Source organism: Stegostoma tigrinum, chromosome 3 (assembly GCF_030684315.1).
Source record: "Stegostoma tigrinum isolate sSteTig4 chromosome 3, sSteTig4.hap1, whole genome shotgun sequence".
In the NCBI taxonomy this organism is placed as follows: domain Eukaryota; kingdom Metazoa; phylum Chordata; class Chondrichthyes; order Orectolobiformes; family Stegostomatidae; genus Stegostoma; species Stegostoma tigrinum.
The window spans coordinates 41,308,335-41,333,403 of record NC_081356.1 but is presented as its reverse complement, the minus strand read 5'-3'; the positions used below and the strand labels follow the sequence as shown (position 1 = coordinate 41,333,403).

General features: G+C 42.0%; 1 protein-coding gene across 1 annotated transcript in view; it reads left to right on the top strand.

Moving 5' to 3' along the window:
* Positions 1-25,069, top strand: part of gldc (glycine dehydrogenase (decarboxylating)) — a 195,755-nt gene that overhangs the window by 94,644 nt on the left and 76,042 nt on the right. Inside the window, exons 12-16 of the mRNA XM_048527590.2 lie at positions 743-840; positions 3,876-3,960; positions 4,053-4,094; positions 5,418-5,560; positions 18,321-18,396. Coding sequence (XP_048383547.1) covers positions 743-840; positions 3,876-3,960; positions 4,053-4,094; positions 5,418-5,560; positions 18,321-18,396 — 444 coding nt within the window. The remainder of the gene's footprint in view (positions 1-742; positions 841-3,875; positions 3,961-4,052; positions 4,095-5,417; positions 5,561-18,320; positions 18,397-25,069) is intronic.

Below are 25,069 nucleotides of genomic sequence, written 5' to 3'. Positions count from 1 at the left end.
CAGATGGTGAAGTTTGAGTTCTCCAAAAATTTGGAATTAAAAGCTAGTCTAGTAGTAGCAATCAAACCATTGTCAATTGTTGTAAAGACAATTCTGGTTCACGAAAGTACTTTTAGAGAAGAACATTTGCCCTCATTTCCTGGTCTGGTCCACATGTGATTCCAGCCCCTCAACAACGCGCTTGGCTCTGAGTTTCGTAAATGAGTCAGTCTGTTACTGTTTAAAGTGTTAATGATTCCTGCAAGTTACCAGTCAATGCCAAGTAAGGCAGTTCCTCACCATTAATGTTTTACGGTTGAGAATAGCTATTCATTTTAAAACTCCAACTACACTTTGCATGTGGGAAAATATCAGCTGGTTAATTTTGTTTTTGCTTGAAACCTTTTTCCCACCTTTACATATCTTCAAATCTTTTAATAGGTCTTCAAAGGTGCGTTCAGGTTCCTGTTGAAAATTCAAAATATTTTAGTTACTGTAATCAGTGTTCTGGTTAACTACTCAGTTTCAGAATAATTAGGATGGACAACAACACAAATGGCATTTTCTGTGGTGCCCACATCCTTTGTACAAATAAAAAAAAATCCATTTGGAACATTCTTTTGCAATTCATTGATTTACAATGACAAAGGTTTCTGATTATGAATATGGAGGAAAGTCAAAACTCCAGCATGCAGTCTCTCCAGATTGTGTTTTTACAAAGTTTGCTACAATCTTCAAGAACCACAATTTTTTTTTTCTTAAGGAGTTGATAGCTGAGAGCATGGGTGACGAACCAAAGGGAATCTTGGCTACACAGTTTAAGAGGACAAGCAAATTCCTTACACATCCAGTCTTCAACAGGTTCGTGAGAAGTCTTGTCCTAAGATTGCAGCTTAATCGAGTAAATTGAGGCTGCCTTGTACATGTACAGTTAAATAAGTTATAATCAGCACACTTGTCACAATTTGTGAATGTCAGTCTTTTCCTTGTTGAGGTATTTGTGATACACTCCAAGTTACCAGTCAATGAAAATAAGACACTTCTTGACCAGCAATGTTCTATGGTTGAGGAATATCTAATTATTTTAAAACTTCTACTACATTCTTTTTGAGTGAGAATATATCAAGTGGTTAATTTGTTTTAGCTTGAAGCCCTTTTCCCACCTTACCAAATTATTTTCAGATCTTTTACTGAATCTTCAAAGGTGCATTCAGGTTCCTTTAGAAAATTCATGGGATTTTATTTACTGTTACTGTAGAATTTACAGCACAGAAGAGGCCTGTTGCCCCATACTGATTCTTTTAAAAGCTATCTAGTTAGGCCCCCTGCCATGTTATTCTGTTTGGCCCTTCAGATCTCTCTTTTTTTTTTCCCCTCAAGAATGAATCCAGATCTCTCTGAAAGTGTCCATTAAATCTGTTTCCAGCATTCTCCAAGCAATACAGAACACAACTTCATAGACCACAAATTCTCATTTTTCCCCTCTGGATATTTTTGCCAGTTGTTAAATCTGTTTGTTTTCTTGTCAACAATCAGTTAGAATAGATCAGAAGACAGGAGCAGAAATAAGCTATTTTGATCATTGAGTTCACTTTGTCATTGATTGAGATCATGCCTGATCTGATCACCCTCAATTCCACTAACCTGCCTTTTCTGTATAACTCGTGCTTCTCTCATTGATTAAAAATCTATCTGACTCAGCCTTGAATATATTTAATGAGCCAAACACTACAGCCTTCTGCAGTAAAGAATTCCGCAGATTTAATACCCTCTGAAAGGAGCAACTACCCTTCACCTCCATCTTAGAAGGGTGCCTCTTTCCTTTTGAGGTTATGCCCTGTGGTCCTAGACTCTCCCACAAGAGTAACAACCTTTCTAGCCCCTGAGAATGTTGTCTGTTTCAGTCAGTGTTCTTTTTATTCTTCTAAACTCCAATGAGTACTGTTACAATCTACTCGACCTCTCCTCATAAAATAGCCCCTCCATGCTCAGGATTAATCCACTCGACCTTCTCCAGACTACTTCCACTGCCAGTATATATCTCTTTTGAAAAGGAGACCTAAACAGGTATTCTAGTTGTGATCTAACTTATGCTTTGTATATTTTTAGCAAAATCTTCCTACTTCCATGCTCCATTCCCATTGAAATAAAGGCCCACATTCCATTTACCCTACCTAAAATTAGATGCTAGCTTTTCTGTAATTTGTGCATGTGGACTCCCAAGTGGCTCAGTTCCATGATTTTCTGCAGTCTTTTTCCATTTAAATAATATGATCTCTATCCTTCCTACTGAACCACATAGCTTTAGATTTTCCCATATAATGATCCATCTACTAAGTTTTTTTACTCATTCACAAAGCCTGTCTATATCCTTACAGACTCTGTGTCATTCTCTCCTCTTACCTTCCTACCTATTTTGGGTCATTCATAAACTTAGCTACAGTATATTCACTTTTCTCCTCAAAGTCATTAATGTGCAGTATAAATAATAGTGACCCCAGCACTGATCCCTGTGACACTCTGCTAGTTACAGATTGCCATTCTGAAAATGGTCTCCTTGTTCCAACTCTGTCTTCCATTAGTAAGCCACACCCCTATCCATGCTACCTCTAACACATGGGGATCTTGCCATTCCAAGAAGCATAATACGTGGTATCTTTTTATGAAATCCGTTCTGAAAATCCAAATATATCACATCTACTGCTTTCCCTTTATCCAATTTATTACCTCTTTATTGAATTAGCTTTATTGTCATGTACTCAAATAAGAACAGTGAAAAGCTTATAAGTTGCTACCTTGGTACCTGCTACAGTGGTACCAAGGTATAATCTTTAGTTACAGAATAGAAAAGTTAAAGTTACATCGCAGCAGTGCAATGCACAGCATGACCACAGGTCAGAAAAAACAAGAAGTGAAGTTAAAAAGACCACCTTGCAGTCCGTCTTCAAAAACTCTCCATGGCAGACCAGCGCAGGGAGTCTCCATGTTGTTTGACCACAGGCTACCACCACGTCCCGCACTGAGCTTCAGAGGCTGGGAATTGGAGGCCGGAGCCAGGTGTCTGAGGTCAAGAGAAGTTGTGGGGGGGGGAGTCCAGGGGAAACAAAGAAAAAGAATTGGGGGAACAGAGGAGCTCTGGCTGGAGTGTTCAGCTCTGCCACCGTGTTACCGGAGTTAGTTTCTCCCCTTCAATCCTTGACATCCACTGTCACAATTTTGAATATTTCTGTCAAATCTCCCCTTTATCGTCTTTTTTAAAATTTCATTTCTCCCCATGACAATACCTTGACCAATCAGAGACTGTATGCCTGATCTGAATTTCATTAGCTAACTATGATTGACAGTTCAGAGTTTCAGCTATATCTCTCTGCCACAATGAACCAACCAATCAATTGCCTGTTCTCATGCTATGTGAGTTGATACCCCTTTCTTAAATCTTTTGCTTGCATAACAGTTATGATGACTGTTAAAAATGAAATGTTTTTAACACATCTCTCTCAAATGCACTATCCTAAAATTATAAGAATTATCCAAATGTGTCTAGTTTTTTCCACATAACAAATGTCCCTTTCATGGTACGTTCCACTTGTGATAAAATTTTAATGTTATTTGGTTACATTTTTACCTATCTGGAACTACTTATGTATATCATGTTATTACGGTCTGAGATAATAAAGTTAGGCAGGGAACCAGCTCGTCACTTCATCTTGTAATTGTCTGGTGTGCTGTATGAGTGAAGTAACAAAAGTCAAATGTAATTTTACTTCCTTAAACCAAATGCCATCTTGTAACATAATTTTAATCTTAGTTATCAAACTTGATATTTGGTTAATATTTTTAAAATTTTGTACATACTCATGTTTTGAGCACTTCATTTGTTAACTTATATGTTTTAGTTATCATTCCGAAACGAATATTGTCCGGTACATGAAGAAATTAGAAAATAAAGATATTTCTCTCGTTCACAGCATGATTCCACTGGTGGGTGATAGTTATTTTCAATTTTCTTCCTACTTTAATATGTAGCTTTAGTGGTAGCACATTACACTTTTCTTTCCCTCTGTTTGAACTAGGGGTCTTGCACAATGAAGCTGAACAGTTCCTCAGAACTCACGGTAAGTGTGGCTTATTCGTTACGTCACCTTCAGCTACAAAATTGACATATCTTTATTTCCTGAAATTGAGTATAACGTGAACTGTTTGTGTAATCAGCATGTAATGTGGCTGCTGCCTATTCAGGAGGGCAGATTAAATCTGCGTTTGAGAGATTGCACTTATGAGAGTGCTTTTGCTGCAAAAGTAAAGACGTGCACCCGCAGCATTGGCTCTCCAGCCACATATTTAGACTCAGTAATTTGGCTGCACAGGCACTAAGCACATAAGTGCCCAAGAAGTAAGCAAAATGTACCAGTTATTTGGTGGCAGTACATGCTTGTCAAGCAGATAAGGACAGACTACATTGAATATGTCAGAAACACATTTTGCAGTTCTCAGAAAGGGTCACTAGACCAAAACATTAACTGATTTTTCTTAACAGATGCTGCCAAACTTGCTGAGCTTTTCTAGAAACTTCTGTTTTTGCACAATGCCTATTTTAAGGCCCAGTTGCTAGACTGGTTTAACTGCCTTGAGGCAGTTAGTACCAACTGAATACAACCAGTTCAGCACGAGTTGAAGCCAAACAGTGTTCTTTACAGAACTGTGTCCCTAGGCTGGGGCAAGAGCACCAGATCCCGTGATTTCAGTGGCTATATGCTGGGACCATAGCATCTGGGAGGACCTAAAAACCAGGCTGTAGGTGACCTTTGGCTGAGAGTAACATTCTCGTGACTCTCTGTTCCGTTTCATTCGAAGGCTGCAAGGCATCATTCACGCAAATGATCTTCACGAAGACTTCTGGGGGTGGATAGAGCACAATATGATTTTCCCAGACCCCCACTGTCACCCCCTCCTCCTTAGGACAGCTCTGGATCCTTAAATAGAAGTTTTAAAAATATTCCGTATCTGAATATGCTCAAAGGATACTGTCTGCCCATCATGAACTGTACCTGCACAAGCCCTGGATAGAGCTTTCTTCTCACCCGTTCCTAACCTCCTAGTTTGTCAGCACATCTGCACATTGAAGATTGAATAGCCCATTGTGTAGTTACAATAAAGAGCCAAAATCTCTCCAATGGAACCAAATCTCCAACCAAATCTCTTGAGTGAACTTTTATGAAGTGGCTTCAAAATTAAAGCCAAAGATTATAAAATCCATTCTAAATATTGAGAAATTAGTCTGAATATCATTAGAATGCAACCTCTTAAGTAGCAATGTGTTGCCACATAATCCTAGTTAATTGATTGTTTGTATTTTGAAAATTACGTAGATGTCGATCACTTTCATGAATGAATGTTGTGTTTCCCCTTTCTCCTGGCTCCCCATGCTTTCTTTGCAGCCCATCACTTGGCTTGAATTTGGGAATGTGCATCCTTTTGTACCTCTTGATCAGGCGCAAGGATACCAGCAGTTATTCCAGGAACTGGAACGGGACTTGTGCGAAATCACTGGATACGACAAAATCTCTTTCCAGCCGAATAGGTTGGCCTACAATGTTTTCATATTCTACCTTTTATTAAGATTCCAGTATTTGCTTTAGTCCCAGTACAGTAAACACCTCAACAGGGTGGTTGTAAACCAGAGCAACCCTGCCTTGACACTCTGTGGCACTCTGACCTGATTCTGGAGCTGTCATACAATAGGCGGCCTGGCATCGGTCTGCTATCCCTTCAAGGGCAAAGATGCCACCTGCAGGAGCTGCCAACCAATTGGAGAGGCCACCGCTGGGACTGCACCTCAGCAGGAGCAGCAAGGTGGAGCAGACTTGAGGAGCCAGATGGAGTGGGGTTGAGCTCAGAGATTGGTCAGGCGTGGTAGATGGGGAGGTAATTGGCATCATTAGTGAGGGTGCAGTGTGGTGCTTCCATTGGTTGCTCTTGCTGCCGAGTCTGCCATCCTTTACTTTAATGTGTCCTCACCGAGGAAGAAGCCCTGCCAGTGGCTTTTTCACAATTTCAATTGCTGTATAGTGGGAAGATCAACCTTCACATTTCCCTGACCCTAGCTCAATCATGTTTTCAGTAGGATGAAAGGTTTCAATCCTTGTTTATTTATTCTAAAGCACCCTGATATAAGCAGCCTTACTACACATCCCCATGGACATGAGTCAATTCAACAAAAACGTAGCTAATTAGTTTTGTTAATCTCTAATTGGAAATTAATAGCAAATTAGGTTGAAAGTTGAAACCCTTCAATCTGGACGCTGAAGATCACTGACTCTTGCTAGGTTACACTTGCTTTGGCTCACTTGCTTGTACCTACAGTAAACATCACGTTAAGCCTCATGGGATCAACAACAATCTATATTTATAAAACACCTTTCATATTGTAAAGTCTCTCAATGTGATTCACAGGATCATTATCAAACGAAAGTTTCTGCTAATCCACATAAATATTTAGAATGAACGCTTGATCAAATAGATTGAAGGTGGTCCTTCAAGCGAAAGAGGGAGAGAGGCGTGGAAAGGTTTAGGGAGAGAAAACCCAGACGTAAGCAGCTGAAAACGTTTCAGTCAGCTTGTTTAACCCCTGGCAACACTTGAGCCAGAATTGGAAGAGCACACATACATGATATGTTGGAGGAGATTACAGATTTGAGAGGGCCAAAGCTGTGGAGGGATTTGTAAACAAGAATGATAATTTAAAATTGTGATTTTACTTAATGCAAGCTAAGGTGGGTCAGAAATCACATGTGATGGGTGAACAGGATTTGGTGCAAATTAGAATGCTAACAGGAGGGTGTTGGATAGCCTCTAGTTTAGAGGGTGGAATGTGGGACACCAGCCAAAAATACATGAGAATAGTCAATGTCATGATTGTAACAATGTCAGCCTGTCGGACCTCCATAGAATAGAAGCACCCTGATTAGGGCTGTTAATCTGGCCTAATCAGGGTGCCCGGGCTGACATATGAAACGGGTGCCTGATTTTGAGGCAGTGCCATAGTCAAGGATTGTTCATGTCGAAGTAGAAGGTGACTTGGTGATGGGATACTGGTGTTATTAGTAGTGGAACAGCCAGGTGGCATAGTGGTTAACACTGCTGCCTCACAGCGCTAGGGGTTCAGGTTCAACTCCCACCTCGAGTGACCATCTTTGTGGAGTTTGCATGTTCTCCCATGTCTGTATGCGTGCTCTTTTCCTTCCACATTCCAAATCTGTGCAGGTTAGGTGGATTGGCCAAGCTAAATTGCTCATTGTGTTCAGGGATGTGTAAGTTAGTTGGATGGGCCATGGGAAATGCAGGGCTACAGGGGAAGAACATAGAACATTACAGCACAGTACAGGCCCTTCGGCCCTCGACGTTTGGGCTGACCTGTCATACCGATCTGAAGCCCATCTAACTTACACTATTCCATGTACGTCCATATGCTTGTCCAATGACGACTTAAATGTACTTAGAGTTGGCGAATCTACTACCATTACAGGCAAAGCATTCCATACCCTTACTACTCTCTGAGTAAAGAAACTACCTCTGACATCTGTCCTATATCTTTCACCCCTCCATTTAAAGCTATGCCCCCTCGTGCTCACCGTCACCACCCTAGGAAAAAGGCTCTCCCTATCCACCCTGTCTAACCCTCTGATTATTTTATATGTTTCAATTAAGTCACCTGTCAACCTTCTTCTCTCTAATGAAAACAGCCTCAAGTCCCTCAGCCTTTCCTCGTAAGACCTTCCCTCCATACCAGGCAACATCCTAGTAAATCTCCTCTGCACCCTTTCCAAAGCTTCCACATCCTTCTTATAATGCGGTGACCAGAACTGTACACAGTACTCCAAGTGCGGCCGCACCAGAGTTTTGTACAGCTGCAGCATAACCTCTTGGTTCTGGAACTCGATCCCTCTATTAATAAAAGCTAAAACACTGTATGCCTTCTTAACAACCCTGTCAACCTGGGTGGCAACTTTCAAGGATCTGTGTGCATGGACACTGAGATCTCTCTGTTCATCTACACTACTAAGAATCTTACCATTAGCCCAGTACTTTGCCTTTCGGTTACTCCTACCAAAGTGCATCACCTCACACTTGTCTGCATTAAACTCCATTTGCCACCTCTCAGCCCAGGTCTGCAGCTTATCTATGTCTCTCTGCACCCTACAGCATCCTTCGTCACTATCCACAACTCCACCGACCTTAGTGTCGTCTGCAAATTTACCAACCCATCCTTCTACACCCTCATCCAGGTCATTTATAAAAATGACAAACAGCAGTGGACCCAACACCGACCCTTTCGGTACACCACTAGTAACTGGTCTCCAGGATGAACATTTCCCATCAACTACCACCCTCTGTTTTCTTTCAGCAAGCCAATTTCTGATCCAAACTACTATAGCTCCCACAATTCCATTCCTCCGCTTTTTGTACAATAGCCTATTGTGGGGAACCTTATCGAACGCCTTGCTGAAATCCATATACACCACACCAACCAGTTTACTCTCCTCTACCTGTTTGCTCACCTTCTCAAAGAACTCAATAAGGTTTGTGAGGCACGACCTTCCCTTCACAAAACCGTGCTGACTATCCCTAATCAATTTATTCTTTTCTAGATGATTATAAATCCTATCCCTTATAACCTTTTCCAACACTTTACCAACAACCAAGGTAAGGCTCACTGGTCTATAATTACCAGGGTTGTCTCTACTCACCCTCTTGAACAGGGGAACCACATTTGCTATCCTCCAGTCATCTGGCACTATTCCTGTAGACAATGATGAGTTAAAGATCAATACCAAAGGCTCGGCAATCTCCTCCCTGGCTTCCCAGAGGATCTGAGGATAAATCCCATCCGGCCCAGGGGACTTATCTATCATCAACCTCTGAAGGATTTCTCAAACCTCTTCCTTGTGAACCTCAATCCCACCTAGTCTAGTAGCCTGTATCTCACTATTATCGTCGACAACATTGTTGTTTTCTAGAGTGAATACTGTTGAAAAATATTCATTTAGCGCTTCCCTATCTCATCTGACTCCACACACAACTTACCACTACTATCCTTGATTGGGCCTAATCTTACTTTCGTCACTCTTTTATTCCTTAAATACCTATAGAAAGCCTTAGGGTTTACCCTGATCCTATCTGCCAACAACTTCTCATGTCTCCTCCTGGCTCTTCTGACCTCTCTCTTTAGGTCTTTCCTGGCTACCTCGTAGCCCTCAAGTGCCCTAACTGAGCCTTCACATCTCATCCTAACATAAGCCGCCTTCTTCCTCTTGACCAGAGATTCCACCTCCTTCGTAAACCACCGCTCGCGCACTCTACAGCTTCCTCCCTGCCTGACAGGTACATACTTAACTAGGACACACAGGAGCTTTTCCTTGAATAAGCTCCACATTTCTAATGTGCCCATCCCCTGCAGTTTCCTTCCCCATCCTATGCTCCCTAAATCTTGCCTAATCTCATGGTAATTGCCTTTCCCCCAGCTATAACTCTTGCCCAGTGGTATACACCTCTCCCTTTCCATCACTAAAGTAAACAAACAGAATTGTGATCGCTATCACCAAAGTGCTCACCTACTTCCAAATCTAACACCTGGCCAGGCTCATTACCCAGTACCAAATCTAATGTGGCTTCGCCCCTTGATGGCCTATCTACATACTGTGTCAGGAAGCCCTCCTGCACACACTGGACAAAAACTGACCCATCTATAGTACTCGAACTATAGTGTTCCCAGTCAATATTTGGAAAGTTGAAGTCCCCCATGACAACTACCCTGTCTCTCTCACTCCTATCGAGAATCATCTTTGCTATCCGTTCCTCTACTTGGGGAATGGGGATAGATCTGGGTGGGATACTGTTTAGAGGGGCGGTGTGGACCTGTTGGGCAAATTGTAGAGAATGAGCCCAATATGTGGAAAGAATGTATTATTTTTTCCTAGCAAATGACATTGTGTGGCAACAGTATGAAAAATGAATAATTCTCCAGACAACCTGTGGACCTGCAGTTTTTTTTTGTCTGTCATTAGGAGCTTTACTTTCTCTGAAGCACCAGATACTAAAACTTTTCAAGAATTGACTGACGTAGTTAAGTAATATTACAACCCCAAACTTACTCTACTTCTGAGATACTATCACTTTTACATGGCAATTTGAGAACCAGGAGAATCTGTATCAGGGTTTTGGACTAGGTTAAAAGGACTGGCAGTGTCCTGTGAATTTGATTTAATTCTTAATACAATACTTGGAGACCATCTAGTATGTGAGATTTAATGATGTAAATATTCAAAAACACAAGCTGACTGAAGCCCAACTGGATTTCAAACAGGCACTATAACTGGCTTTGCCATTGTAAAACATGGCAAGTGAAGCGTACAGATTGCAAGGTGTTCCAATGCTTGTGGATACCCTCACCAGTCCAACTGAGTTTGAAGAACACTACTTGAGTGCAGGGAATTACATAGCTTCACTCGGGTCATGTCCTGAAGAAATCAACTCTAGGCCAGCCCACAGCAAAACCTCAAAACAAAGCCAAACCTTGGCCGAATGGTTAAAATTTTCTTCAGAGCCCTGGCCAGCAAGCCATTGTTGCTGCTATGTGGACTCAAGACAGCAAAAGAGTCATACTAGACCTAAATTGAGTGAGAACTCAGAGGCCAGTATCCAGGAGAGTTCATAACCTGCAAAATACAGTTACATATGATTTGGAACAGTTAACTTGCTTAGCAACATCAAAATCAGAACCAGTCAAGACAAATGTTTGGGTAAATAGTGATCTGGTTCTAATGGAGGTTGATGCTGCCGTGGCTGTTTCAGTGATTGCAGAACCAGTCTTTAACAAAACTTGCCATGGACCCCAGCGCTTAACTTTGTGCAAGGCCTCAGCTAAGCTGAGAACCTATACTGGGCAACCCTTAAGGGTTAAGGTACAACTTCCATTCAGGTCTCTTAGGAGAAGCAGCTGATTCAGTTACCAGTGATTGTAATAAAAGATTCAGGCCCATGGGGCAAAATTGGTTGGAAGGGATTCATCTGGATTGGTTCAACATTTTTCAGGTAGTAAATGGCTGCTTGAGTGAAGTCCTAATTAAATGCCTTCCAGGAAAGTCCAGGGACTATCAGGAGCCAAGGCCACCTTGCATGGTGACCAGGAAACAATTCTACGATTCTGTAAGGCTTGCCCAGTGTCATTTGCCTTATGGGTACAAGCAGATGCAGAAATCAAAAGACTGCAAAGTGAAGAAATTATCAAACCAGTCTAATTCGTGGAATGGGCAGCATTGGTCGCATTGATTTTGAAGTCCAATGGGTCAGTTTGCTTTTGTGGGCATTTTAAACAAATGGTAAACCATTTCTCACAGCTCAAAATACCCAGCCCCTCAAATAGAGGATTTACAAGCAAAGCTGGCAGGGGGGGTGCTGCCCTTCACAGTGGGACAAGAGCCATGTGCACTTGCAATTGTGTTTAGACCGGGATTCCCAAGTGTACGCTGCAATTAATACTATAAGAGCATCTACCAATATAGGAGACTGACAACACCCCAAATGGCAGTCTGTTCAAAATTTCAGCAGTGAATAGAGAATATTTTGCAAGGTTTACCTCAGGTCACCATTTACTGGATGACATCTGAGTAACAGGGAAATCTAACAAGGACCACTTAGAGAAATTAGATATAAATTTAAGGCACTTTTTCCAAGGCAGGCATATGCCTAGAAAGGGAAAAATATGTTTTCCAGCTGCACTCCCCCTTGTGGGATTTATTTGGGCTGCAGATTCAACAAGACTGGGTTACACCCTTTTAGAAGATAAAGTAAGGCTGATCAAAGGTGCCCTGGCTCCATCTTCTGTCGAGGAGCTTAGGTTATTTCTTGGGCTGGTAAGTTATTATGGAAGTTTCATACACAACCTGACATATATCCTGGCACCATTGCATCAGCTCCAAAACATGGGTAGTCTTGGAAATGATCACATAGACAAGCCCTAACTTTCAGTGAAGTAAAGACAATGCTAACATTCTCTAAGGTGTTGACACATGATGATCCCAAGAAATATCTAATATTGACATACCATGCCTCCTTGTATGGCTGCTGAGTGATACTAGCTCATAGATGGAGAAGAATGCCCAAAAGCTTATGTATCCAGCAATCTTGTTAATGCTGTGGGCAAATCTGCCCAAATAGAAAAAGAGGGATTGGCTGTAATATGTAGGGTCAGGAGGTTCCACAAGTAACTTTAAAGAGGAGCAGGCAGTGTCACCCATAGCTTCAGGCCACATTTAGCAGTGGGCTATAATATTAGATGAGTATAATTATACATTGGAACACTGTCCAAGAGGCCAAGTAACGAATGTGGATGCATTCACCTGCCCCCCCCATTATCAGAGACACCATCAGTGGTACCCCAATGGAAGAGCCTAATGATATCAAATTTTCTGGACATGCTTCCAGTCACAGCTAACAATATCAGTCTTTGGACACAGAAAGATCCAGTCCTTTCCAAATTGAAGCACCTGATTTTGAAGGGAGAAGGCAAAAGGCCATCACAAGATTTGAAACCTTTTTAGGCCCAGAAAGGACCAGCTCATGGTAGAGGACGGCATATTGTGGGGAGTAAGAGTGTTTTTCCTGAGCAAATGTCATCACCAGATACTGGCTAAACTCCTCCAAGGCCAGCTAGGGTTCTCCAAAATCAAGATGTTGGCGAGAAGTTATGCCTGGTGGCCAGACATAGATGCAGATGTAGCTGCGTTGGTGGGGCAGTGCCCAGAGTGCCAACAATGACAAAAATTACTGCCAACAGCACCCCCTCCCCCCACATTCATGAGAATGGATGGGTGAACCTTGGACTCAAGTGCATATTGACTGTGCAGAAACTTTTCAAGTGTTCAATGTCATTGTGGATGCCCGCTGAAAATGGATGGATAGGCAGAGCCCATTCATCAAACACTGCGACAAAAAAACTGCATGAATCTTTTGCAGTGCACAGAGTCCCGCAAATGTTTGTCACAGATAACAAGCCATCATTAATCAGTAAGGAATTCGGTTATTTCTTAAAGTGGAATGGATTCTACATGTAAGGTCAGCTCCCCATCACTCATCTTTCAATGACCTGGTAGAAACAGTGGTTCAAACTTTGAAGGCTGGACTGAAGAAATGGCTCACAGCATCTCTTGGTACAAACTGTCACTTCTTGTTTGACAATAGGACCACCCCTCATGCAACTACATGGATGGTGTTGGCAGAGTTGCTAAAGAATAGTAGATTCTGTACCACTTTAAGGCTAATGTTCCTGAATCTTGTGGGGAGGCTGAAACATCATCAGAGACTACACTGCCTGACACAAGACTCTGTCAAGTGAGAGAGACAGTTTGAGACAGAGAACGATGTTTGGTGTAAGAAACGTGAAATGGCCTGGCATGGGTCAGAGGCATGTTTGATGTGAGGTCAGGACCGGTGACACACACAGTTTGGATAGGTGTGATACTCCTGAATAAGAATGTAGACCGTACGAAAGCCGCAAATTCTCAAATGGTGTAGGAACAGAGTGTGCCCTGCCCTTCAAAACCTTTCGAAATGCTGGCGGAACCCGTGGGTTCACCCCCCTCTGCCAATGTTGTCAAGTCCTCTGATTCAGGGACGAACATGTTGGAAGTAGCCGCTTTGCTGTTGCTGCTGGAAAAAGCAAGTGAAATTTTAGCAAGACACTCCTGGCCAAGAGTTGAGTTCCCATGTGGTATATGCTGGCCATGTCAGTTGACAAGCCAGAGGAACCTGTTCTGGTGCTAAGATGCCCCAGGAGCCTCTCCAAGAAGAAAGACCGGCCTATGTCTGCTGGCTCAGGAGGAGGACCATAGTGATTGTAATGAGGTCAGCCAGCAGAGTTCCCTGATTGCATCAGTTTAACAGCCCCAAGCAGGGAGTCCCGGTTGACACACAAAAAGGTTGAATGTCCGAGACACTGACACTCTGATGTCTGATTCATAGAACATAGAACAGTCAAGCACAGTACAGGCCCTTCAGCCCATGATGTTGTGCCAAACTTTTATCCAAATCCTATGGTCTATCTAACCTCCACTACTACCTTATACTATCACCCATGTGCCTACCTAATAGCCGCTTAAATGACCCTAATGAGGCCGACTTCACTACCTCCCTGGCAATGCATTCCATGCCCCACGCCCAACTCTGCATGAGGTAGTACTAAAATCAAGGATTTTTCATGCCTAAACAAAAGGAGACTTGGTAATGGGATACCAGCTTCTGTGGAGTTACTTTTAGTCAAGTCTCCAGGTGATGAAGAAAAATTCAAGCAGCAGGCAAGCTGAGGACAGAGTGGAATTGGGTGATGTTAGTGAAGTCTTCTCATTGCTTAGCTGGAGAACTTTGTTTATTCAGTAATAGACATGCGCAAGCTGTCTTACAATTCTGAAAAGGTAGTGAGGCCTAGAGAGGTAATGGTATGGAAGAGCTGGATGTTTTCAGTGTATGTTTGCAAACTGATGCTACATTCATTGCATAATGTTGTTGTGGGGGCTGGTATGGTACATCATGCAGATAAGATATTAGTGTCAACATGGGTGACACAAGGGATAACGGTGTAGGAGCAGGAAGAGAAGCTATCTCAGGTCATTCTCTGACTGTGATCAGATAAACAACAATAGCATCTTGTGAGAAGTCACAGCCAGTTCTGGTTGAAGCTAGCGAGATGTTAGAGGACAGTGTGTTGATTGTGGCAAAGGTTGCCCAACAGATTCGGAGCAATGAGGAGAAGCTTTATAGCAGTAACGTTTGTAATACTGATTTTGGAAAGTCCCAGGGCTTTGGCAGAGGCTGAAATCTGAGTGGAGGGAGTCAAAAATGGAGTTACTGGGAATGGTTTATTTTTGGGAGGGAGTGGTGATCAGTAAGACTACAAGATTTTATAGAGGAAAGGGAGGTTGAAAATCGGGTCACAGCTTGAAACAGTTGCCCTATGAGGGGTAAGGTAAAAATGCAGATTTGAAGGAAAAGGGGCCAGTAGCTGAGGAGTAGAGCTATTAGCAATTTTGACGACCGTAGACTGCCTAGAAGAAAAGTTGTCAGCTCTGCAATTCTGGGGAGTAGCTTTGAGAAAGCGGAAAGTGAGTCTCCTGAACAAGATGAGCTCAGAAGGACAAAGGGGAGGAAGGAAAAAAATCTGGAGGAGTGAGAGCCGCCTTAAGAGAGGACTTGATTCAGTGAGCAAGGGGGAGAGGGGTGAAACAGGTAGCTGGTCAGATGATCTCAGTCTTAATGCTAAAATAACTTAGGCATAGCTGCCTTAGGCCTCAAGATTGGCATGATCATAAGTAAAAATTCACACAGGAGATGAGGTTGACCTTGCATTGCTCTTCCAAAAGTGCTGACTAATTACAGTTCGATATGTAATATAGACTCAATGTTACATCACCCAGGTTAATCATTTCCTTTTTCAATGATCCTCAACAGTGGACAGCAGTCAGAGCTATTTTTAATACAGGGAACATTATACTCTCAATCCAAATCCCAAGCATTACATGTATATGTAATAACATAGTTCTGATCTGTGACCAAACTAGACTTTGGGCAGCTTTTATTTTCAACAGATAAGCCCTGAATAATTTTGTTTAATTAGAAAGGAACAAGATGATTTAGCACAATCATAATCTTATATAGATATAGATAATGGGAGCCTAATCTAACAATAAGTCCATATTAGTTGTATCACACCAAATAAAATTGATAAAATTTGGATGAGGAGAATGGAAAGAAATAAAACTGTTTTTAATTTTCAGCCAAAGATTACTCACTCAATAACTCAGCCATTAACATTAGTCACTCAAAAAATACAAGTTATGGGAGGGTAATTATGAAGTAAATTATTAAATGGACAAGCATGCATTGAAAACAAGAGAGCTTTTCAGATTCATTGGATTAATAGATGCCACACAGATCTCAACATCCTGTGGTAAACTTAGCCAAACCCTTCAAATGGCTTCGTGGACTCCTAGGCTCAAGTGCCTTTGGGAAGAAACCATCTGCCCCCATCCAGGCCCGATTGGAGCTGCATGTGTGTGGATGAGTGTGATTGGGCTTCTACCATCGAAGTACCTGTCAACACTCACTGCCCTGCCTCATGAAGCATGTGCTGCTCAGGCAAGTTGCCAGAAGTTCTCAGGCTCGAGAAATCAGTGCTTCACTGAGACAGGAGGAGAATATATGATGAAAAGAGGGCAGCACAGTGACTCAGTGGTCAGCACTGCTGTCTCACAGCACCAGCAACCCAGCATTGATCCCACCCTCTTGCAACTGTGTGGAGTTTGCACATTCTCCCCATGTCTGCGTGGGCTTCCTCTGGGTACTCTGGTTTCGTCCAACAGTCCAAAGTTGCACAGATTAGGTGGATTGTCCATGCTAAGTTGCCCATAGTATCCAGGGATATGCAAGCTAAGTGGATTAGCTATGGGAAGTGCAAGGTTACAGGGATAGGGATAGGTGTGGGTATGGGTGGGATACTGTTTGGAGCGTCAGTGTGGACTTGATGAGCCAAATAGCCTATTCCCACTGTAGGGATTCTGTGAGAGGAAAGAAGCTTTTTATTCCCATGTACCCACAGGATCAGGAAAATCAAGACTGTCATGAAAAGCCAGACTGAGATTTTATTCTACACTGACAGGAGTTCAGCACAGCTGTAGTAGTACCAATTCTTCCCAATTTCCTGTCAATCAGTTAGTAGATAAATTGCCAATTCAACATTTTCCTCTGCAGCATTGGTATCTTTCACTTATTGGTGGCATGCCCTCTGTGTAGATTATTGCACGTTTTAAGTGTTATCTTATCTTTCTGCCTGCTTGAGCGGTGTATAAAAAACAAATTCAGAATTCCTCTTTCACATATTGACTTTATTGTGCACCTGATAATGTTTGTTTGCCTTATCTTTATAGAACCTCGATGTTTGTGAAATGTTGGGTATTTTAAAGAATATTAAACTGTGATTTAACCATGTAGCTTGAAATAGATTTTGTTTCCTTCTGAACATTAGACATTGACTTGCCCCTTCCATACACTGTACCCCCTTCACACTTCAATCAGGTTACTGCCAGGAGTAATGTCTTTGGTCTCGCAAATTTATTTAAATTAGTTGACACTAGCCTCTCTGGTGTGACAAACCTCCTGCAGTGCCAGTGGAAATAGTTGCTGATCTGATGCGCTTTTAATACTTGTTGGTTTGGGGATATTGTAATTGCAGAACATTCTTGTGTGCAGTTCTGGTCACTGCACTACCAGAAGGATGTGGATGCTTTGGAGGGGATACAGAAAAGGTTTACCAGGATGTTGCCTGATATTGAGGTTTTTAGCCATGAAGAAAAGCACAGTGGCTCAGTGGTTAGCACTGCAGCCTCACAGCACCAGGGACCTGAGTTCGATTCCAGCCTTGGGCACCTGTCTGTGTGGAGTTTGTGCATTCTCCCCGTGTCTGTGTGGGTTTTCTCCAGGTGGTCCAGTTTCCTCCCAAAGCCCAAAGATGTGTAGGCTAGGTGGATTGTCCATGTTAAATTGCCTGTAGTGTTCAGGGGTACGTGGGTTATAGGGGGATAGGTCTGGGTGGGATGCTGCAAGGGGTGGTGTGGACTTGTTGGGCCAAAGGGCCTGTTTCCACAATGTAGGGAATCTAATCTTAAAAAAAAGAAAAGTTGGCTAGACTGGGTTTGTTTTCACTGGAATGCAGTAGTTAAGGGGGCGATCTGATAGTAGTTAATAAGACTGTGAATGGCATGATAGGGTGGAAATCATGAGGCTTTTTCCCCGGGTGGAGGGATCAACTACTAGGGGACATGAGTTTAAGGTGCGGGAGTGGGGAGCTTAAAAGATGTGTGAAGCACATTTTTCACACAAAGGGTGGTGAGTGCCTGGAACGCATTGCAAGAGGAGGTGGTAGAAGCAGACACAATAGCAGTATTCAAGAAGCATCTGAACAAATACATGAATAGGAAGGTAACAGAGGGCTACAAATCTTGTTAGTGAAGACAGCTTTAATATGAAGGGCAAAATCTGAGGGCACAGGCTTGGAGGGCTGAAGGGCCTGTTCGCATGCTGTTTTGTTCTTCATCCTCCTTTGCTCTGGCATACTGTACAATCAGGCCAGAGATGCGTAGACTTAAAATGTAGAATGTAAAATGTAAACGTCAAGGAAAGGGTATCTCATTTATGGATGACATAAAAGAGACATTTACGTGATAGCAACAGTTTAGTATTCATACATGTTGTCCAGTATTACTCATGCACTTTTACTTTGATTTTTTGTACAGTGGCGCACAAGGTGAATATGCTGGATTGGCTGCAATTAAGGCTTATTTAAATTCAAAAGGAGAAAACCAGAGAACTGTAAGTAACTTATAGGATACCACTTGTATTCCTTCATTAACTAACAAGACTAAATTCAGTCGTTAACTGATATTTGGAAGTGAATGATTTGGTGAGAGATGGTGATATAGTGGTAATGTCACTGGATAAGTAGTCTAAAGGCCCAATTAATGTTGTGTCTGGATTCAAACCCATCACAGCATTTGAATTAATTTTAGTAGTTTTGGTAAGAAACTGATCTCCCTGCCAGTGAAAATCATGCTCTTTGGGTTCAAAAATGTCCTTTAGGGAACAAAATCTTATATTGTTACCCAATCTGGCCAACGTGTGACTTTAAATCCACCACAATATAGTTGACTTTTAATTCCCCTCAATTTAAAAACAATTAGGGAAGGGAACAAATAACAGCAACACCAACATCACATTATAGAGAAAAAAGGAAAAAAATTGAAAGATGGATAAGATTGTTTTTCTTGGGGTCTTCATCCTGCTCTTTCTTTTTAAGATGATGACATAACCTAGAACATATTGTTGCTGGTAGAAAAATATCCTGTGAACATGTTAATATTAGCATTGTTAACCATCAGTATGATGTTGGCCAGATGCAGCCAGTTAACTTTGACTGTTCTGTGTAAAAGTCTTAGCTTCTTGATTTACCTCTTTCCCTCTTTAAAAAAAACATAAAAACAAGAGTTGGCCAGTTAGCCCATCGAGTCTGCTTTACAATTCAGTAAGGTCTGGTTGTGATCTCTGTTCTATTTTTCTCTGTACTCACATAATCCAAGATGTCATTAATTTTGATAGGTGATCAAAAATTGCCAATTTGAAGTTAATGCTCTCACACCAAGCTATAATAATGGGAATAGCTTGATATTTGTTGGATGGGATCACACTGATTGTGTGAATCATAGAGTCACACAATATGGAAACAGACCCTTTGGTCCAACCAGTCCATGCTGAACATAACCCCACATTAAGCTACACCCACTTGCCTACTCCTGGCCCATATCTCTCCACACCTTTCTAATCATGTACTTATCCAGATGTTTCTTAAACATTGTGATTATACCTGCATCTACCACTTCCTCAGGAAGTTCATTCCAACCACGAACCATCCTCTGTACAAAACCTTTGCAATTCAAGCCTTTTTTGTATCTTTCTCCACTCACCTTAAAAATATGCCACCTAGTCTCTTTAAACCATCAACATGGGGAAAAGACAGCTACCATTAACTCTATCTGCACCCCTCATTATTTTACAAACTTCTAAAAGGTTGCCTCTCAATCTCCTACCTGCCAGTGAAAAAAGTCCCAATCTGTCCAGCCTTTCTTTATAACTCAAATATTCCATACATGGCAGCATCCTAGTAAACCTTTTCTGAACCCTTTCCAGCTTAATAATATCCTTCCCATATCTGGGCGACTAGAACTGGGCCGATTACAGAAGGGGCTTTACCAGTGTCATCTTCATGAATGCTGAATTCCTACACTCAAAGGACTGAGTAATAAAGGCAAGTGTGCCAAATGCCTTTTTAACCACCCTGACTATTTGTATGCAAATTTCAAATAATTATGTACCAGTACCCCTGGGCCATCCTGTTCTTACCCAAGGCCCTACCATTAATTGTATAAGCCCTATCCTTGTTTGTTGTACCAAAATGCAATGCCTCGCATTTATCCAGATTGAACTCCACCTGCCATTTTTCAGCTCATTGACCCATTTGATCAAGATCCCTTTGTAATCTTGGAAAACATCCTTGACTGCCTAATGCGCCTCCAATTTTGTCATCCACAAACGTACTCACCCTGCCTTCTAAATTCTTGCCCAAATCATTTCTATAAATGACAAACAAGGGAAGACCCGGAACTGACCCCTGTGGAACACCCCAAGTGACAAGCCTCCGGTCCGAAAAGCAACCCTCCACCATGACTTCTGGTCTCCTGCCATTAAGGCAATTATGTATCCATTTGACAAGCTCACCCAGAATCCCATGTGGCCTAACTTTACTAATTAGTCTACCATGCAGAACCTTGTCGAAGGCTTTACTAAAGTCCAAACAAATGACGTCTTCTCCTCTGCCATCTTCAGTCTTTATGGTATGTTCCTTAAAAAGGTCAGTCAAGTTGTGAGACACGACTTTCCTGGCACAAAATTGTGCTGACTATCTCTAATCAATTTTTGCCTCTCTAAATGTCCATAAAACCTATCCTTTATAATCACTTCCAAGAATTTACTCACAATTGATGTCGTGCTTGCAGATCCATAGTTCCCCATTTTCAGCTAACAGTTTTTTTTAAACAAAGGTACAACAATGTTGGGAGTTTTCTTTAGACCTCCCAACAGTTTGCAGGAGACCGAGGAATAGATATGTAGTCAGATAGTGGAAACGTGTGAGAAAAGCAGCAGAACCCCGAGGAACATTAACATACTTCTATTATACTAACATTAACTAGACTTCCAAAAGGCCTTTGATACGGTGCCTCATGGGAGGCTGCTGAGCAAGGTGAGAGCCCATGGTGTTCGAGGTGCGCAACTGGCTTGGATTGAGGATTGGCTGTCTGACAGAAGGCAGAGAGTTGGGATAAAAGGCTCTTTTTCGGAATGGCAGCCAGTGACGAGTGGTGTCCCGCAGGGTTGTATTGGGGCCGCAGCTGTTCACCTTATATAATGATCTGGATGAAGGGACTGGGGGCATTCTGGCGAAGTTTGCCACTGATACAAAGATAGGTGGACAGGCAGGTAGTACTAAGAAGGTGGGGAAGCTGCAGAAAGATTTAAACAGTTTAGGAGAGTGGTCCAGGAAATGGCTGATGAAATTCAATGTGAGCAAATGTGAGGTTTTGCACTTTGGAAAAAAGAATACAGGCATGGGCTATTTTCTAAATGGAGAGAAAATTCACAAAGCAGAAGTACAAAGGGATCTGGGAGTGTTGGTCCAGGATTCCCTAAAGGTTAACTTGCAGGTAGAGTCTGTAATTAAGAAAGCGAATGTAATGTTGTCGTTTATCTCAAGAGGGTTGGAATATAAAAGCAGCGATGTGCTTCTGAGGCTTTATAAAGCTCTAGTTAGGCCCCATTTAGAATACTGTGTCCAATTTCTGGCCCCACACCCTCAGGAAGGACATACTAGCCCTGGAGCGTGTCCAGCGGAGATTCACACGGATGATCTCTGGAACGGTAGGTTTAGTGTATGATGAACAGCTAAGGATCCTGGGATTGTACGCGTTAGAGTTTAGAAGGTTGAGGGGAGATCTAATAGAAACTTACAAGATAATGTATGGTTCAGAAGGGGTGGACGCTAGGAAGTTGTTTCCGTTAGGTGAGGAGACTAGGACCCGTGGGCACAGCCTTAAAATTAGAGGGGGTAAATTTAAAACTGAAATGAGACAACATTTCTTCAGCCAGAGAGTGGTGGGCTTGTGGAATTCATTGCCACGGAGTGCAGTGGAGGCCGGGACGTTGGATGCCTTCAAGGCAGAGATCGACAAATTCTTGATCTCAGAAGGAATCAAGGGCTACGGGGAGAGTGCAGGGAAGTGGAGTTGAAATGCCTATCAGCCATGATTTAAATGGCGGAGTGGACTTGATGGGCTGAATGGCCTTACTTCCACTCCTATGTCTTATACAGACCGATCTGGGCATGCAAGTCCACAGTTCCCTAAAAGTAACAGCACAGTTGGCCAGGGTGATTAAGAAGGCATATGGCATGCTTGCCTTCATTGGTGGGAGCATGGAGTACAAGAGTTGGCAAACCATGTTGCAACTATATAAAACCCTTGTTAGGCTGCAGTTGGAGTATTGCATGCAGTTTTAGTCGCCACACTACCAGAAAGACATGGAAGCTTTGGAGAGAGTGCAGAGGAAGTTCACCAGGATATTGCCTGGTCTCGAGGGCATTAGCTATGAAGAAAGGCTAAAAAGACTAGGATTGGTTTCACTGGAAAGACAGCGGCTGAGGACCTGATAATTTTGTAGATATCTATGAGAAGCACAGATAAGGTGGTTAGGCAGAGGCTTTTCCCCATGGTTGAAGTTTCAATTCCAAGGGGACACAGGTTCAAGGTGAGAGGGAGAAAGTTTAAGGGAGATGTGCGAGGAACGATTTTCAGACAGAGTGGTCAGAGCCTGGAATGCACTGCCAGAGGAGGTGGTGAAAACAGGCATGTTGGTGACATTTAAGACACATCTGGATGGTTATATGGCAAGGGAGGGAATAGAGGGATAGCTACTGAAAAGGGCAGAAAGTTTGTCTTTTAATTTAGTTAGGGCATGATGACTGGCACAGGCTTTGAGGGCCGAAGGGCCTGTTCCTGTGCTGTACTTCCTCTTTTGTTCTTATTAGCCACCCTGCACTCATCAGATATCTCACCCGTAGTTATAGATGATGCAAATATTTCTGCAAGGGGAAATAGAAAGAGAGAATTAATTGATTATTAAAGAATTCCACTAGTTCTACTAACAGTGAATGGGAACACTTTCCAATAAAGAAAACCATTGCAATCACAAATGTGTTCGTTGTTTTTAGGTTTTTATTTCACTGCATAAATGTCTTTTCAGCAAATGACTGAATATACTTTGAGTCCACATTTTTTTTTCTGTCCTGTTCGCTTGTCAGATATGGTATTCATAATTTGCCCACGAAATTCCATCCAGTTTTAGATTGGTCTTAAGAATTTATCCATCCTGATTTTTACTGTTGAGATATATTTGTTTTCTCGTAATGATTTATTTTATACATGTTGACATTAAACCATGCTCATGAATTAAGAATATCGTATTAAATGGATTGCAAAAATGAAGCAGTGGAGTTGGTCCTCATTAATGGAAAATTTTGAGCATGTTTTGGAAAGCTGCCATGTAAAACAGAACTGAGGTTGACCCAGGAACCTTTGGGCTGTTGCCTGATATTTGCCGAAGCAACAGTGAAGTTGTGATATTTGGACGTGATGCTACAATCTGGAATGAACTCACTTGGATTCCCACTCTTGATCAATATTCTATTAGAAAATGTGGACACGATAAGAGGAGAATTCAATTTGGTTGTTGTAGCCCATAGTCTAATAGCCTGTGGGCAATCATTGACAAAGGGGTTCCTTAGCTCAGAAACAAAAACCGAAATTACTGGAAAGCTCAACAGGTCTGGCAGCATCTGTGAAGACACATCAGAGTTAACGTCTTGGGTCTGGTGACCCTTCCTCAGATCTGGTTCCTCAGCTCAGTTGGCTAGATGGATAACGCACAGCTTAGAAAGATGGGTAGCAGCAGCACGAGTACAACTCCTGTTCTGTCTGACTTAGACTCGGGGCTTGCACTTTGTCCATTCTTAATGCCAACTGGGTACCCCACAAGCTACTAACTGAATATATTCTAATGTAGAGAAATGCCTGCAGTCTGCCATGGATAACAGTTAATTATCCACATGCCTGTTCACACGCAAGAAGATTTTCACATGGTGATTTACATGATTTTGTGTGCCCAGAGTTTATTAAGTTACTACATTTGGTAAAAGAAGGGTGGATATTAATCTTAGATTTACTATTTTGTTCCTGATTTTACTTTCCTGTAAAATATGATCTTTCCGAAGGTCTGTAACGCTGTTTCTGTTCATATACTACCCATCAAAGCGTTTTCCTGCTCAGAATTATTGTGGTCCGATGTAGATTAAATGTAGGGTGAGGCTTCTCATGATTCATTGTGTATAACACTACCAAGATTGACAACAGTGAAAGAGAAGACAGCATGAATTAGGAATGAGAAATTCATGAAAGTTTTAGTTTAAAAAAACTACAAAAGGTGAAGGAGGAACAAAAGATTACAAGAATTTTGTGGGTTTTTGGTTATAGGACAGAATGGGGCTAAATTAGACTATTTGGATATTTGATGTCATTTTCAACACTTAGGTCTCCTTCTGACCTGAGGAACACTGCCTATTTCCACTTCTCTAATGTGGTTCAACTCTGTTGCTGCCTTAGCAGGTCTGCTGTTGAGCCCTCGTGAGTTACCTCACGAGTCAGCTCTTCCAATACACAGTTTGCTGGCGCCTCACATTCTACCCTCCCTAAACATGAGGCCATCCAAAACTCTATCCTTACTGGCATCAGGTCCTAGTCGCTTACTACCTGTGCTCACTGACCAGCATTGACCCCTGTTTAAACAATTCTCAATTTTAAAATTCTTATTGTTGCTTTCAAATCCCTCCCTTCCCCCTCCCTATCTCTGTAATCAACCAGCCGTATAATCCTTGGAGTTATTAGTCTGGTCTAATTCTGGTCACTTGAACGACTATGATATTAATTGCTGCACCATTGGTGACCAGCTGACTGGCACTTAAGGTCCGTGTTGGGAGAAAGTCTCTTTGTTCTTCGAAGGTGCTCCTGAAAACCTGCCTTTAAGCTTTTTGTAATCTGTTCTAGAATCTCTTTGTGAGGTATGGTAGCATAGTTTGCTTGATTTGGGCATTTTGTTTGAAGTCTTATGTAAATACAAGTGTTTTCTTGGAAAGTTCGTAGCGATAAGTTTTGATTTCCTAACATTGCGGTTGTGGGCAAATATACTTAGTTACTTCAGAGACTGTTTTGAGGAACAATAGTTATTTGTGTTGGAAAAGGTGGAGATATGGCGAGAGAGAGAAAGATTGAGGAATGAGCGACATGTTTGTTGCATTCTGTTCAGTGTTTTGAGATGTTTGAATTGC